Source organism: Mesitornis unicolor, unplaced genomic scaffold (genome assembly GCF_000695765.1).
Source record: "Mesitornis unicolor isolate BGI_N332 unplaced genomic scaffold, ASM69576v1 scaffold39442, whole genome shotgun sequence".
Taxonomy (NCBI): Eukaryota; Metazoa; Chordata; class Aves; order Mesitornithiformes; family Mesitornithidae; genus Mesitornis; species Mesitornis unicolor.
In genome coordinates this window covers 1-17,048 of record NW_010169218.1, presented here as the reverse complement: position 1 = coordinate 17,048, position 17,048 = coordinate 1, and the positions used below count along the sequence as shown (strand labels likewise).

At 44.0% G+C, this 17,048-nt stretch overlaps 1 protein-coding gene across 1 annotated transcript; it reads right to left on the bottom strand.

The window, feature by feature from the left end:
- Window positions 1-26: 26 nt before the first annotated feature.
- On the bottom strand, window positions 27-12,201 carry LOC104536616 (histone-lysine N-methyltransferase ASH1L-like; the record flags this gene model as incomplete). Its single annotated transcript, XM_010179280.1, has 3 exons — window positions 11,718-12,201; window positions 1,622-6,397; window positions 27-183 (listed from the first exon to the last, which is right to left on the bottom strand). Coding segments are annotated over exons 1-3 (5,356 nt in total), but the record flags the coding sequence as incomplete, so codon positions are not given.
- Window positions 12,202-17,048: the final 4,847 nt, after the last annotated feature.

Sequence of the window (17,048 nt, the reverse complement as noted above, 5' to 3'; positions counted from 1 at the left end):
CGGCCCCCACCGGCGCCACCGCGCACCCGTAACCGCGGGAACGCAGACCGCAACCCCCAGCCCTGTCTTCCGGGGGACACCGGCCTCCACCAGCGCCCCGTCTGCCAAAACACGCACGCTTCCGACGCGAGGTGGGCACAGGCGACCTCTGAGAACACCCAGCATCAGCCAGCGCCGCAGGCACTGTCAGTTAACGCAACCAGGCGAGGGTTACGGTCAAGTCTATGGAAAGGAAAGGAAGCGTGCTTTCCATACGGGATACTTAGAAATAAAATATCGTGAACATCCCCTATGGATCATACAGAACAACTTTGGAAGGCACTCCCTGATGCTGCCTCTGACTGCTCTTGTCCAGTGTTTCCTGCACCACACACCTAAATGGCATCTGGTTTAAGAAATAATCTTTGATGTACCTAACTAATGCCTAACTAAACTAAGAGAAAAACCTCTTCCATCCACAGGTAGTCAGAGCAGGGAGGCGCAGGAGGCATCATAACGGGGATGTCACAGGAAACGGGAAGACGAGCGCGAGGACACCGTTATTCACTATGGGTAGCTGGGTGTTTGCTCGGCTCTTGGTCTGTGAAATGTTAGTCACAAGTGTTTTTGGACAAATGGTTTAAATTTCAAGGGAGAGCGTAGGCAAGTACTGCAGGGAGAGAGGAGAAGCTATCAGGCTTCCTTTACACATCAGAAGCGAGCACATAAGAGCAGAAGCCACCATTTCGTCTTCTGCAGGTTGTATTTGTTATGTGGTCACGCTAACCCGTCCATGGCAATTAAGAGAAAAGTGGCTACAATGTGAAAATTATTCCCACAGGTGTCTGTAATAACAGAGTACAGCACGACGTTACACTTAACCAGCAGGGAAAGTGACTTTTGGTGTAGTTTCTTCAAGTCCTAAATTTCACATTAGATTTTTTTCCTTTATTATGCAAATGACAAAGTTCACGGTTTCAAAGGTCCTTTCCTTAAACAGCACCCCCTGACAGCATCCCTGCCCTTTGCTGTGTGTATGCTCTCAGCTAGCCCTGCTGCAGTTTTGCTGGAGGCTCTGTAAGACGAGTTTCCCAACTCTGAATAAAGCAGTCCCCACAAGGCTTCGTCTCAGGCATTGCCAGCACCATCGAGCAACTGCTCCGAGGTACCGAGGGGCCTCCAGCCAGGGATCAAGAGCTATAGTAGGGATTATCAAAATAACTAAAAATGGAGTTACAAAACAAAAAGGAAACATTTTCTTAAGCAGAAATGTTATTCACAGTAGTAGTACCAGTTTAAAGAATCAAAACTAATGAGAAATTTTAACTCACTTCTCCGAAAAGTTAAAATTATAAGGAAAAATAACAGACCCTTTCATAAGAAAGCATCCTCAGCATAACCTCATATACTGCTGTAAGCAAGCAAGGCAAATCCGTCGGGAAGAGGCACCTCCGCAATCCCGCAGCAGCTCCCGAGGAGACACTACGTTCGTCTGTACCAAACGCAGCACAGAACAGGCACCCCAGAGCAAAAGCAAGACGAATACTGAAATCCAGCACAGAAGGATTTCTGCAAAGGCGAAGCCGTACTCGCCCTCCTTTTCTCTCAGGTGTTGGGTACAACACAAACCAGCAAGACTCACAGGAAAGTACGCACGGACGCCCTTACCTGACAGCGGCTGCAGAGCCTTTTCAATAGAAGGCAACGGCTCCTTTCTGAGAGGCCGATTTAAGGAAGTGTCTTGTGCACTGAAGAGGCCGGGGCTGTCAGTTAACTTTTTACGTCCATTGGTGCTGGTAGAGTTTGTGACTCTGCAGCTGCCTATTGCACTTGTGAAAAGGTTTGTGTGTTCGTCGTTGCTGGCTGGCTCAGAGCTTGGAGTGAATCCCCCCAGCGACAGAGCGGGGGCGTTTTCTGAGCAGTCTATCTGCAGCGGGGTCTGCAATCCCAGTGCCAACGAATTGGGCTCCGAAGGCTCTCTCCTGACCCACTGCTCGTCTCTGCCCAGCAAACCCTTTGAAGGTGACAGGTGCGGACAGGACATGTGACATCTGTGCTTTTCTTTATGCTTGTACCTCTCCCCTACAGCCTCCTTCCCAAATCGGTAGCGCTTCAAGGACTCCAGCACGGTTCTGGACGAGCTGTTAGCTGTTATAGTGTCCATGGAAACCTGCGGCTGCTCAGAGGAACGGTGTTCTCTGTGTTTATGGCGATGCCTATGCTTGTGCTCCAGCATCCAGCCGTAAGCCATCTCCGGTGGAACGCTGGGGTACGTGCTCATCGACAAGAGCGGGGTCCTGCTTGTCGTGAGGAAAGCCTCCTGGCGTAAGAGTTTATGCTTCTTCTTGTGGTATTTGGTGGGGTTGAGAAGCAAATGGCCCGTGTGCATGTAGGAAGGTGGTGGCAGAGGGGTAGTGAAAGAAGGAGAAGGTGGAGGAGGATAAAGAGCTGGGGGGTACCTCCCGTAATAACCTAAGCCTATGGGAGCAGCTGCGAGGGGAGAAGGAGAGTAAGGCATGCCGTAAGAGGGGTAGAACCCGGTGCTGGAGAGAGGAAAGCTGAGGCTATGCATAAAGGGCATTTCTGCCATCGCCTCCCGCATTTTTGGAGGCCTGCCTCTCTTCTTCTTTAAGTCAGGTTTCCTAATGTAGTGCAAAGGATCTATAGGAAAAGTAGGATGGGTATAGAAACTATTGAAATTTATCCTAAAAATGGTAGGCAGTAAATCTCGAGGTATAAAATGGTGACTTCTGTGGGTTATTCTAATTTCACTCAATCGACTTATTAACTCCTCTAACTCAGCGAGGAAGTCTGGGTCCTGCCTACCTCGAAGCTGAGGATACTTCTTTTTCCGTTTTCGCTTCTGTCTCTTCATCTTGTCGTAACTAAGGTAATCGTGACTGCGGCGCTTACACTTGTGTTTATGCTTTTCTTTCAGATTACTTAAAATGGTGGAAGTTTCGGGTGGAATAAGGGAAACGTGATCAAACGAATGCCTTTTCTTCTTTTGCCCACAAAACTTCTCCGCTCGATCCGAAGTGCTGTTGTTATCTGTTCCTATGCCGCTGTCGCTGGGAATGGTCTCATCGCTGTGAGACTCGCTCACAGGGGAAGGAGTGGCCTCTTTCAGCGAGGTCAGCTCGCTCAGGTGAGAGGGAGAGTTTGGCAGCAGCGTGGGTGGAGATAACCTCCTCCTTCCCTTGGCAGCCTTCTTCATCGCAAGGGTCTGAACAACGCCTCCTGGTCTGGAGTGAATGTGCAGATACGGGACCGCGCTGGGCTCGATGAACCCGGCGTCGCTGCTGACAGGGCTCTGTCCCCCGCTCACCGCAGACGCCTGGGAGCAAACTGGGGACGGGAGGATCTCGGCGCTGTTCGCTGCTGAGGGCAGCAGATGGGGAAGTACCTGTCCTAGCGAGGTGCCAGGGCCTTGCTGAGCAGACTTCTCGAGAACCGTCAAACCGGCAGAACTGCTCGTTAAAATACCATTCAGGACAGCTTTGGGTTTCCTTCCTCTCCTTTTTCCTATATAGATTGTTCCTTTCTTGCTGACATTTATTTGCTGGCCTAATTTTGAACCAAACGTGGCAGCAAGAGTTGACACTGTGTTGTGGAGCTTGGATTGCACTTTCCCTTTGTTATTTGGTTCCACTGTACTAGACAGAATCTGATTCAAAAGTTTCTTTCGCTTCAGAGTTTTCATTTTATTTATTTTTCGAATAATTGTTTTCATTAACTGTCCATTATTTCTCTTGGCAACTTTTCTGTCTGAGTCTACTTCCAAATCGCTCATGCTACAAATAGTGGGTTTTTGGACTTCTTCTGGCCCTCGGAGCTGGTCCTTTCTCTCAAAGAAATCCCCACTCCGATGTTGGTCGCTTTCAGACTCCATCTTGCTCGAGTTATCTGTTCCAACGAAAGGAGCCACAGAAAGAATGGGTGGCTTCATTTTAATGGATGACCTGATCTGTCGTTTAGGCCTCCCTCTCTTTTTAGGAAAAGGCTGTCCTGACAGACTCTGTTTTAGGGAGGGGATTTCTACTTCGGGCTGCAAAATTGGAGGTTCTTGCTCTTCTTTTGACTGCACTGAAAAGACTTTTGATGCTGGGATCTTTAGAGTTCTCTTGGGGGGACCTTCAAGCTCTGGCATCTCCTTGGATTTAGGTCTTCCTCTTTTGGGCTTATACATGTCAGGGAGGAAATCATCCGACATGCACAGGCTAGAGGGTTGTTTGTGAGCACTGTAGAACTTCGGAGCTTGCTTGTCAGTCTCAGCCAACAGCGCAAGAGACTGCCCACCAGGTTCGTTCAGCTTCGGCAACTGATGCTTGACAAAGTCGTGCTCCACAAATGAAGACGATCCTATGTTTTTCAAGAATTTGGCCTGCTCCAGATTACTGCCCGACAGCGCACTGTATGAAATGTTTTTAAAAAGCTCTGACCGTTCTAGTTCCAGACCCTTCGGAGGCTGACATGTGTTTCTTGACACCACTTTAGTCCACCGTGGTTTCCTTCCTTTTCTTTTCTTTAAAGGTTTTGATTGCTGAGTAGTGCTCAGAGTTTTTGCTCCTTGGCAGGATTTATCCGATGCAGTTATTGCACCAATCTTTAGGAACTGCTTGCTACTAAACAAGCTTGTAAAACTAACTACTGAGGGGGTGACAGTAGCATGAATGCTTGTTTCAGCTGCCAAAATAGGCTTTTTCCCTGTAGAAGGACTAGTTCTTGAAGTTTCTACATAAGTAGCTTTTGAATCGTTCAAATCTTTATCAGCACCTTTAAAATCGGTGCTCAGAGTATGGTTCAATGTTCTGTTTATATTCAGAAGGGTACTGTCAGAAGAAAACTGAGTTTTGTCAATCTGATCTGAAATACCTTCTAAGAGATCTGCTGTGGAACTCAAATGCAAGGAGTTGGATGCTAACTGTGAAGATGTGGTTGAGAGGCTCCTGTTTAAGGTGGTAACGGACACTGTGGGTGAAGGGGATGGGAGATTTCCCTCTCCTACTGCACTAAACGGGGACTTTGCTGTCGATACATCTGATGCACCTCCTGTTCTGAAGTCTGGTGAAGTGCAATATACTGGAGGCTGTTTTTCATGCTTAGATGTTTCATAAATCCCTTTTTCACTGGTTGAGTAACCGTCCTGTGGAACACAGATTCCTTCATTAAACATCTCTTTGCCTACATCAGCAATTTCTTTCCGAATTGAAAATTTTTCCAAGATACTGTCTTTATTCTGTCTCATCATATGCTTCTCAAATGTTTTGCTAGTAGTATTTTCCTTCAGTAAATCTGTAGTCTCATGGCTTTCAAGGCTACTGAGGTTTGAATTGCAAGGAAGCTTAAAGGGCTCCGAGGCAGGCAGAAGGGAGTCTGCTTTCAGAGTTCCAGAGTCCTTGTTAACCAAACCGACCGGACTGCCCATTCCCGGGGGCTTCTTTGCAGAGTCCTTGCTAACCAATCCCACCGGACTGCTCATTCCTGGCATCTTCCTCCCAGAGTCCTTGTTAACTGGTCCCACGGGGCTGCCAACCCCTGGTGTCTTCCTCCCAGAGTCTTTGCCAACCACAACTGTTGTACCGCCGGTCGCTGGCATCTTTCTCCCAGAATCCTTGTTAACCAGTCCTGTAGGACTATTTATTCCCAACAGCTTCTTCCCAGCATCCTTGTTAATCAATCCTGCTGGAGCGCCAATCCCTGCCGGCTTCTTGACAGACTCCTTATTAGCCAACGCAGACGGAGTGCTGATACTTGGAAGTTTCCTCCCAGCATCCTTGCTGATTAATCCAACTGCAGAGCTGGTCACTGGCTGCTTCTTTCCAGAATCTTTGTTAACTAACCCAGTTGGAGTGCTGATCCCTGGTGGCCTCTTCCCAGAGTCCTTGTTAATCAATCCAATTAATGGGCCAATTGCTTGCGGCTTCTTCCCAGAGTCCTTGCTAACCAATATGGCTGCGCTACCGATCCCTAATGGCTTCTTCCCTGAGTCCTTGTTAACCAAGCCAACAGCAATACCAGATCCTGGCAATTTCTTTACTAAATCTTTACTAACTAACCCACTTGCAGTTATGGTTCCTGGTAGCTTCTTCCCAGAGTCTTTAACCAAACCAGACGCAGTTCCATTTCCAGGCTTCTTCTGCTTTGTTTTGGAAGACTTTGAAGGAGGACAAGTTGCAATAAGTTGAGCCAATTTTTCTGTTACAGTTGTTGCTCCGTTAATTTGTGTTCTATCCTTTAAGTCAGAATTATGGCTACTGATAAGAGTCGGAGGAGATGACTTTATATAATCTGTCATTTCAGAGTGCAAGGGGGTAACTTTCTTAGATAAAGGATTTGTTTCTACTTGTATACCTTCTTCCACATGTAATTCAACTGTTGCAACTTCTCCAGCTTTCTTGTACGACTTTGAAGGGTCCTGGAAGTTAATAAAAAATAATCTTTAAGAACAGAGCACAAAGACTCTGAGTAGCACAGTATCTTTTTATGTTGAGATGGTTAACGCTTGCTTTTGATAATAAGGTAACTAGATCAACACACACTTCGTGATCCTATTAATTTTAAAGCAAACATATTTCAGTGGACACCCAAACTTACTCCCGATCCTCAAACGTAAGCCATCTAATCGTTCCCAAATTTGAAACACTCTCCAAAAATACTGTTCGTGTTTACTAAAAGAACCCACTAACAATAATGTACTGAGCTAACTCTTTATCGTGTGATAGCACTTGAAGACCTCTCTCCTACTACTACTACCACTACTGCTGAGCCATGCACTGCAAGGGCAGGCACTGTGCAAACCTGTCCGTGCACACTCCATCCACAGTAAGAGGTTGTCCTCACAGCAGACTGCTCGTAGCACTAAAATAATACAAATTATTCTGCTGTTTGTACAGGCTGGGAGGGACACACACACAACACATACCGAGTAAATGAGACCTGCAAAGTTATTTAAGTTCTGACCCAGTCAAATTTCAAATTTATTCTGTAAAGGTTAAAAAAAAATTGCAATACCCATTAGCTCAGTAAATCCTATTAGGAACGTCTTGATAATTTAATCTTGTATTTTGGATGGACATTCTTCTTCACATACAGCGCCCAACACCTCTGAAATGCATGGGGTACATTCACTCCAAGCAGGGGCTAAGAACAGAAGACTCTGATCCCTTATGAGATAATTACATACACACGCAATTTGAAAACCTTCTGGGATCTACAATCTTAATAATTAAATTAAGAGCTTGGAAGTTTTATTGGTTATTTAAATAAAATAAATAAATAAGAAAACCCTTCCAAATGCTAGCTTTGATCTAAATAAGATGCCAGGATTTTGAAAACAGTACTTTAGCAACAAAGATTCTTTGAAAGCTGAAGGCAATCACCCTGGAAAGTTTCTTCTCATCTAGGGCGAGTGAATTTTCCACGTATACTGAAAATTATTTCAAAGGACATGAAAAACAAAACAAGAAACTTCTATTGAGATGACAGACAAAAAGCCAAAAAAGTTTATAATTTCTTCCAGTGTTTTCAAGAACAAAAATTTTCTATGGGAAATTATTTTCATTTTTGTTTTCCATAAAGTCACTTATCAGCAGATTAACAGAAGCAGTTAATTTTTAGGGGGGATGGTGGTGTGGTTTTTTTCCAATGAACAAAAAATTCATCAGATAACAGTTAATAAAGACATCTTGATCAGAATACCTAACCTACTTCAGAGAAGGCTGCACTGATCTGGCTGCTGCAGTAGCTGCAAAAACATTAAGAAGTGAATGGGAGGTATTGCTGCCACTAAGAATCACAGAGGAGGAACAAGACTTCTGCAGACAGATGATGAAAGTTAAACTCGGGTAGTACACAGCCACGAACTTCAGGAATAACAAGGTCATTTTCTGTATGGGAGGCAGCAATGGAAGAAGAGAATTTGAATACACTGCATATCCTGAGGAAAGGAAGTAACTCTCTCAGCCTAAGCCAGCATCAGTACAACTCCACCAGCACCACTCACAGCATACGTGGTGGTACGCACCAACTCCAAGTATTTTTAAGCAAGCTACCTAAAAGCTAGTGGAAACAGATCACCCCGTGCGTCTCAGCCTTGACCAGTGCCCATTTCTTTACTAGGTCCACGCTAAAATCCTCGATGTACCAGAAGCTGAATCTCAGCAGCTGTTACTGCCCTACCAGCCCACACGTGTCTCCAGAAAGTACACGAGATTTCACCAGCAGATATGCCGGATTTTCACAGCGATATGCCACCGATCAAAGTTCTCCTTCTGGGGCAGAGAGGCCACGAGCATCGGTTGGGGTCGGATGTCTCCGAACCTGCTGCAGCAGAACAAAACCCACCAGTCGTATCGCTCGCTGCTTTTAAAGCTGTGGCGTAACAGAGACTGTGGCCTAGGGAGAGCGGTTTGGCGCTTAGCCCAGCTTTCCTGTGGCAGCTGCAATCTTATGTAAATTATGCTGGAGCGTCACATTTCAGGAACTTCCCCCCAACTCAGCCACACTCGTGCTCAGAAACACGCGGCCGGGAGGCGGGGAGCAGCCATGATGCGTCCTACAGCACTGGAGACAAAAACAGTGCCATGCTTTCCTGAAATAACTTCTACTGCGCAAACCACCGCTCCATCAGATGGCGAGGAGAGATCTGAAGCTCAAAACACGTTATGGAGCGCTTGCAGTGAGCACAGCGCTGCAAAGCTCCAACGGCTGGCGTGGCCACGCTCGCCGCAGCTCCACGAACGCCCATCCTGTCTCTGCCGTCGCTTTGCTCCTGGTGCTGGAAGCTGCCTTGCACCAGCGCTTTCCCTGTGTCTGTTGCTGCTGTGGTTCCATGGAGCAGAGCCCTCCTTTGCTGCCTGACTTCAACAGACGCAGGGTTTTGCGTCAGAGAAAGCGTAAAGTCAGCCTTTGATGCAGTTTTGTGAGGACAAATCACTCACAGAAAAATCCTCAAAAAGCCCCTAACATCTCTTAGGTGTTTCATCCACCTAAGTTACCTAAAATGCCTGCAAACAAGCACAGACTTCAAGCTTCTATCCTTATGTTTCAATGCAAGTTGACTATGCCACATGAAAGTCCAAACCGTTTTTCTTGGATTACAGGCACTGCCTGTCAAGAGCTCTAGAGCCACTCTGCGTTACTGCGGCTTTCAGACGGGAGGTTTCATCCACGTGCAAAGCTGTTAAAAACGTCTAGGTTACCTTACATTAAAAAATCACTTTCTGCTTTAAAAACTAAAACATTTATTCCTGTGCAATCTTTAGCTACAACTGTCTGGCTCAAAACTCTATCCAGCAAAAGAATCGCTCAAAGCACTTACATAAAACACGTAAGTTTTGATAAAACTGGTGTTAATGTTAATTTTGCAATGAGCTGAGTTTAAAATTTTAAATCTCTTACGGTTTCTAGACTTGCATCATTAATTTGAAGACTAAAAATTCCAGGTTATTTTGATATAAACTTCTAACAGGCTATAAGCAATCATTCCAGAATCATCACAGGCACCAACAGCAAAAGATAGGCTTTACTCCTAAAAAAGGCATTCACTGTTACACTACAGCACGACCTCAGGGTTTATTATTAGAAGACTGTTTACTGTTATTATTATTGGTACTTATTTGCAAAAAGCTTAAGAGTAGGTAATCTTTCACAAGAACAAGGGTATTTCCTATCGAGTCTGGTGTAAAATTCACACTTCTTGCACTCCAATCAAATTAGCAAATGCAAGACAGGCTCAGCTTCCAAAAGCTGGAATAGTCAGAAGAAAACACCATGTTAATGAAAACTGTATCTGTTAACTCTCTTGAGAGCCAGCAAGCAGTAAGGATTCTTAGATGTACAGACACACAGATTTACACACTATTACTTTAGCTGTTGCACTTCTGGCCAGTGCACAGGCTGTAATTGAAGTAACCGTTCTGAAGAGTCACAGAAATTGCTTGTGTAGTTGTGGCCTTGATATATTCTATGCAAGTTCCCCAATGCTGTTGATTTTTCACACCAATAATTTCTTCCCTAAAAGCAAGTTTCAGCTAACTACCAGGAAAAAAATTACTTTGTGTAAGCAGTCCAAGACAAAAACTTACGGTCCAGATCCTGCAGAAAATACTCTTGAGCTACTCAGAAAGAAGACAAAAGAAAACACTTTTTTCACTTGAAAATTTTCAGTCAGTGGCTGTGATTTCATCAGCAAACCTTCCTGTGGAGCTTCCCCACAAGAGAAGAGAAAGAGCTACAGAATACTGCACTCAGCAGTTCTACAAAGAAATAAGGAGATGGAGCAAAAGGGCATGTTCCAACTTGCTTCACTGCTTTACCATGACTATTTTAGAATTACAGCAAGCTGTTACAATCACTTCTTGCCTTCCTATTTTCTAAAACTTCAGTAATGCAACTTTTCTATGTCACTGGCTACATTTACCTTGCATGCATAGGGAAAGCAAACAACACAGCTGCATGGCAGCATACAGAAAAAGTAATTTTAGCCATTACCCGTAATATACAGCAAAGCCATTCTCTCAGGGCATGATTTATTACTTCTCGTTGAAGATCCTCCTCCTCAAGCAAAGTTTAAGTCTGGGTAGGCCAGAGGAAAGAAGAAGGTTTGGGGATGTCAGACAGACATCATCTCAGTACCTTTGGGAAGGCTCTACCTCAGGAGATACGCCAGGACAGACTCACGCAGGTGAACAGGACACAGCCAGGGAAGGGAAAACCTTCAGCCTTGGGGAGCTCTGGAACAGGGGCCCCATGAAGAGACAGCCCCTGAGAAAGGGAGGACTCTGATGTCCAGGGACTCAGGCTCTCTTGCTGAAGTGCTTTGTGTTGCAAAGTCGAACACGGCTACGTGAGGAACGCAGAAGGGAACGGGTAGAGATAAAAATGCACTTGTAAGGAAACATGGATAAGTGCAAGAAAAATGGGAGAGTAGGGAAAAACTTCAGTGTTAAATCAGTAGGTGTGTACTACGAGGAGACACAGTGTGAAGGGTATATTCTAACATTCTATTAGTTAGCAAAACTCTTACCTATATTGGAGAAAGGAGCATGCTGTAACAAAACATTTCTAAAATTTAGCATCTATGCAACTACATTTATAATTCTTGCCATCTATCCTATTTTCTCTATCTGTTATTGCTGCTCTTACTTGTTACCTCATGCAGATCATAAAAACAAGACATCCTCAAGGCAGGGCTACCTCCTTACTCTTGGAAAATACCTGGCACATCTCTCAAGCCACTGCATTTATATGCAGTTTATCATTGGGTTGCTTTCTAACATATCTGGAAAGGTATTTTTAACTTTTCAGACACTACTCGATCTGTTCACTGCAGCGTCAGTTAAGACACACAGCAAAAACCGTGGTTCTAACAGGCAGGGAAAAAACATTGAGCCAAACACTGGAGACAACCGCTGCAAATGCAAAGCTCCATTTAAACAGAGACAAGACCCCCCACTTTCCTCCCTACGAGAGACTAGAAATTACACTATTACTTTTCAGAAATTTAACTATGACATTCACTTCAAGTTAACATGGGAATTATCCTTCACTACTGTTAAAAAACCAAGGTTGGCAAGCTATGAAAGAGCCAAAGCATTTTTCCCTGTCAGTGGAATATAAACCATTTCTATCAGTATCAGAGGTTAGCAGAACATGATGGTGCAGAGATGACAGAAACTTAAATACAGTTTAAATTTACTATGACTTGCAAAACACTACGTAAGCACACTACTCACTTGTTTCGAAGGACAGTGCTCGTTCTTCTCATCTGTCATCTTCCCACTCTTCGGTGCCCTTCTTGGTTGCTTGATGCTGGTTTTTATGGCAGGCCGGCACACATAATTCTCAAGGTTCTTGGGAGGCTTTTTCGTTCGCTTTGCTTGAAGACCAATCTTCAGTTTCAAGTTTCCCTCGGAAAAGTTTGTTTCTTTCACTGAAAACTGTTGCTGCGCATCAGTCAGAGCCTCATTCTTCCCATTCTCGGTACCGTTCCCCTCCCGATTCTTCTTCTTACCGTCGTCCTCTTCCTTGGCGCAACCTTCTAGCTCTACTTCTCCTTTTCCCACCAACGTGCCAATGTTTACTACGGAGGGGCTTTTCCCAGAAAACCCTTCAGAATCAGAACCCAAGCCTAACATAGCAGTATTCCGAGGGTCCATCACAGGTGGAGTAAGTGCCTTCGGGTAATTTCAGGGAAGATTTACAGTGATACGTTCCACAGATCTGCTCTGCTACTGACAGCCAGCATCTTTTACCCTGACAAAGAAAAGGAAAGACAGAAGTAAACTTCAACTTTCTAGCAGAAATTAAATTAGTACTGAGAACAATTAGAAAGCAAACAATCATATGCCAGACAAACACAATTACGCAGCCGATGTTTCAAAACACCAACCCCTCCTGTAACCTACTACAAAAATACAATTTATCTGTAAAACCAGCACGATTTTCTGTTCTTATCTTCTGTACAATTATTAAGGCTAAATTGTAAGGAAAGCTATGAAAAGATTTCAACCGTTTCAGTGAACTTCAAAACGAGTTCCAATGGTTTCAGAAAGGTTTCGGTGAGCTCAGCAGTTATCGATGACATTTGGCCTCCTGGCAGGTCAGTGCACGCACGCCCAAGCCCATCAGCACATGGCAGGTCCCAAAGCCATCTGCCTCCTGTCCAGACAGTAATTAGAAAAACAGCAGCGAGGAGGTGGTATTTTGGGGTGGCTCAGTAAACACAAGCACTGTATGGAAACGAGGAAGGATAAGGAATGTGAAAGGTGATACTGGGAGGACCACGGCAGCTGCAGTGGACACAGGTTGGAAGTCAGATGCCAGGGTTAGAGAGGACAGGAGAAATGCTGCTGAGAACACAAAAGGCACATCATTAGACAGACAGGCTTCACTGGCTATGTCCTTGGAGGAAACAAACTTATTTCCACATGTTCTGTGCACATTATTAAATGGAATTTCCACCTGCAGCTATGACTTTTCAACTAAGAACATCCTGAAGATTCCAAAATGGTAATACTACTCAGACGACCTGAGGTAATTCGATACAATCTCCATTCCACACCTAGAAGAAATGAGTACAGCAGCGTGACACAGTGGGCTAGGAAGTGAGCCAGGGGCAGTTCCCAGTTCAAGGCCAATGGTCAGCCCATTAGGCTACACCATGTCACTGAAAATGGGCTTCCTCCTACATGCCAATGCACAAAGGAAAACTGGCCAGCAGTAAAATAATTCTAAGCTAATGCAGGGATTTTTTATTATTCAAGAAAAGGAGAGAGTCCCACAGGCCATCATGCAACTCGAAAATCTATGTTCACACAAATGTTTCCTCTAGTGACCATGGTCCAGAACAGCTACAACATTACAGTCATTTTTTTACAATTACTTCATAAGCTTAAAATCTGAAACCAAATTAAATGGAAACAGCACCATCTATACTGCTGTATTTGGCTCCGTATTTACTTAGTAGCAAGACTTTAGGTAAGTAATTACACTCATACACTGACCTTAGAAACTGCAAGACCAAGACAAAGCACACATTGAGAATTAAAGAACTGTGCAAAAATCTTACTCTGTGGTAATGCAGAATCAGTAACTATCCTAGAAACAAACTCGCAAAATTGACGGCTCGTAAACACATAGCAGGTCATTTTATTTACCCATTAATTCCTCTCTACACAGACAACACAAATGCTAATCCTGGACCTAGTCATCATTTTGCCTCGATCACTGTAATCTTCTTCTCTCCGACTCTCCAATTACCCCACTCTAATTCACAGAAAATGTGTCTGCCAATTTGATAATTTTCGTAACTGTGAACTGAGATCTCAACTCTCTGAATTCCAAGAATGCTTCTCCTTACCTACCTCATCAAGTTCAAGCTTCCTGACACTGTCTCCAAGATGTGCATGACTGTACCTTGGTTCTGCACTTGTTCCTGTTCCTTAGTGCTTCTGTTTGCCAGTGACAACCACTGTGTATGCTGGTTTTTGGTTTGTTTTATTCAAGTTACACCACTGCCCCTCTGTGCTACTCTTCACCCTTCATATGCCCTGCCTGCACCATTCTTCTTGCAGGTCGTGCCTTAAAACCTCCACGAGGATGTCAGTGCAAATGAGCAGGCAAATGCTGACAGACACAGTTCACAGGCGGCTGCAAAAGCTCGCATGAATTTACCCTGAAAACTTCAACAATCTGATACTTTTGAGACCTAGAACTATCATATTTATCCGCGTGATATAAGGTGCACATCTGTGTCTTCACCTTCCACATCTGTGCCGGTAATTGGCAAGTCCTGTTATTATTTATAACAAGATTAATATAACAAGTTCTTGTTAATTATACCATAGGCTGCTTCAGAAAAATGGACCATGGACTTGCAAATACCTGCTTTGATGATACTGATCCCTGAAAGGATCTTTGCATGGTCCACTACCAGGATCTCCACAAGGAAAGCACTGTATTCACCTTGTGTGCCCAGTAAGATTCATGGCAAATTAAAGCAGTGGAGCCTGATTGCCCATGCCCACAATTAAGCGTTTTCCAAGCTTGCCCCCTGTCATTTAACCACGCTGCTTCATAACTTCCAAGACTAGAAAGTACCGCTATAATCAAGCGGCACGGCATTCTGCATCACACAAAAACCCTGCTCAGCAATTCCTATCCCACTGCTCACATTTTGCAGACCCACAGCAGGTCTTTCCAAAGCAGCATCAATATTTTATATTTAAGGACCCTTTTTTTTTTAATGAAAGAAACTGCCATTTCCCTGAAGAAGTCTATTCCAAGACCTAATCCACATTTTGCAACTTCATCCATGGGATCTTAGGCTATCATGATTTTTTCTGGACTAAGAACCATCTAGGACCAAACCTCTACAAAGGCCTCACAAATCATGATCAAGACATGTCCTAACCTTCTCCCTAAGAAGCAAAACATGTCAAGCTTCCAGTGGATGCCACAGACCTCAAATCCCATCTCTTTCTTCCCCAAAAGGAGTAACTGGGAAGCATTTTAATGTCCGTTTTGACATGTGCTACCTACAACTAAATGGTGCTCATTAATAATTTTTCTAATGCCATATACAGCTTTAATATCTATTATTCATTCTCATTCCCTTGTTGACACATCCATCTGCTGAAATTTCTGTTCTTCTGATCCTCTGCTTTTCCAGAAAAAACCCAACCAAGGTTTGACTCCTGCTGTCAGATCCTAGATATCTTTCCCCTGATCCACTTAGCAATATTAAATGATTTTTTTTCTCTATCCAGTTTACTAAGTTACCTCCATTTCTGCTACTACTTTTATTGCCAAAAACATATTGTGATTTTATATTTGGAAGGCGAGTATGTTTCTTTTGGTTCTCTCCATTGCTTCAGCTCCAAGGGACATTAAAAAAAGTCAGCTGAGTGTTACCAGAATATTGCTGGTAACTCTATGGCCTGCCACAATCCCTTCTCGTATTCCTTGTCTTCTTTCTTCTGCTATGGAAGATAGCGACTACACTCAGAAGTTCTCTCTCAAAAAGAGAATAACGTGTAATAAAAACCTCACTATATTTCTCCGTATCACATATCCTAAGCACCAATGTATGCTCCACGTGAGCCATGCTGCACAACAGGTAACGCTGTGATACAGAAATTAGGAACAAACACAGACTTTGCATTCACAGAACAATCACATCCTTTTGAATGTGCGAGATGAAACGCACGACCTCACCGGAGTGGAAGAAACGTGTCCACAATGGCAAAAGTTGCCAGTGACAGCACAAATCAATCACTGTTTTTAAGAAGTCAACAACCCATTTGACAACAATACCTACTTTAACAGAACCGATTCAGTAACTGGACGTGCTACTTCCATTTTTCTCTTGTGACAACAGCGTTACCATTGGTATCAACAAGCCCGTCTCTTGCACCAAGTCTTTAAACTGTCTTTTGTATCCTCAAGGACAGTTTAAACTTCTGAAAACAAACTGCTGCTTTTTCTAAATTATGACTCAAATTATTTTGCTGTTTATTATCACTCAAACATTAAGCACTTTTTTGTGGACTGCCTGCAGCAATTAAATGTAACTAAAGCCCAAAAAAAAGTTGCGATAATTTTGTCTTTAAAACCAAGATGTACTTAGACCCCCTCAAAATAAAAATTATAACAACAAAAAAAAAAATCTGTTTTATACAGGTTAGAAAAGCTACTGAAGCCTTCATTTCTGAGTAGGAATGCTGCTTAAAAGCTCAAGGAGGGAGACAGATGATGATTTTAGAGCCCATCTCCACCCATATGTTCAACCAGCTGCTAGAACTTCCCCATTCGCGCACAGGCAGAAGCGCCAGGGAGGGTCTCAAGGTCCTCGAGGATGACCACGTGAAACACAAGTCTTTCAGGATTCAGCCAAAAAACCCTACAGACTCCCCGATTCTTGGAAAACATTGTCTTTGCAGGCGCAACGTACACTAATGCAAGGAAGACAAAATAAACAACGAAAGATGCAAAAAAGGCACACTGCTCTTGAAAATGAAAACTACGTGTATTGAAATACATGAACGTAAAGTCACAGGTTTTTACCACACCCCATCCTGCAATCCCTGCTCCTCAAAACTGTCCTAACAAGACTGGAAAGCCAGCGTAAGAACCCACTCTCTCCAGCTTCCCTTACTGGCTCCTGACAACACACAACTGCCAGGAGAGCGAATGCGTGTCCTGAGGCCATCCGATGGAAACCCACACTGCAAGGAGTTTCTGGTTCTCTGCTAGGTAATTAACAGGGTGAAGGAACCACAAACCAGGGGTGGAAAACCAAAGTTAGAAAGTTCAGAGACTATCTAATGGAGAGAAAAGGACAGCAACGCATTCTGGCTTCTGATCTAAGAGATGGGTAAGGCTAAGACACATTCAGCTCAGGCATCAAACCCCAAACTACCCATCACAGAACTAAAACGGGATTAAAAATCCAATAAAAGTAAAATTCCACAAGTACGATTCTGGGGAGGAGGACTGCAAGCAGAGAAACCTACAAGGCACTGACTGATCAGCCAATATCCCAACAAGCAAAAAAACCCCAACAC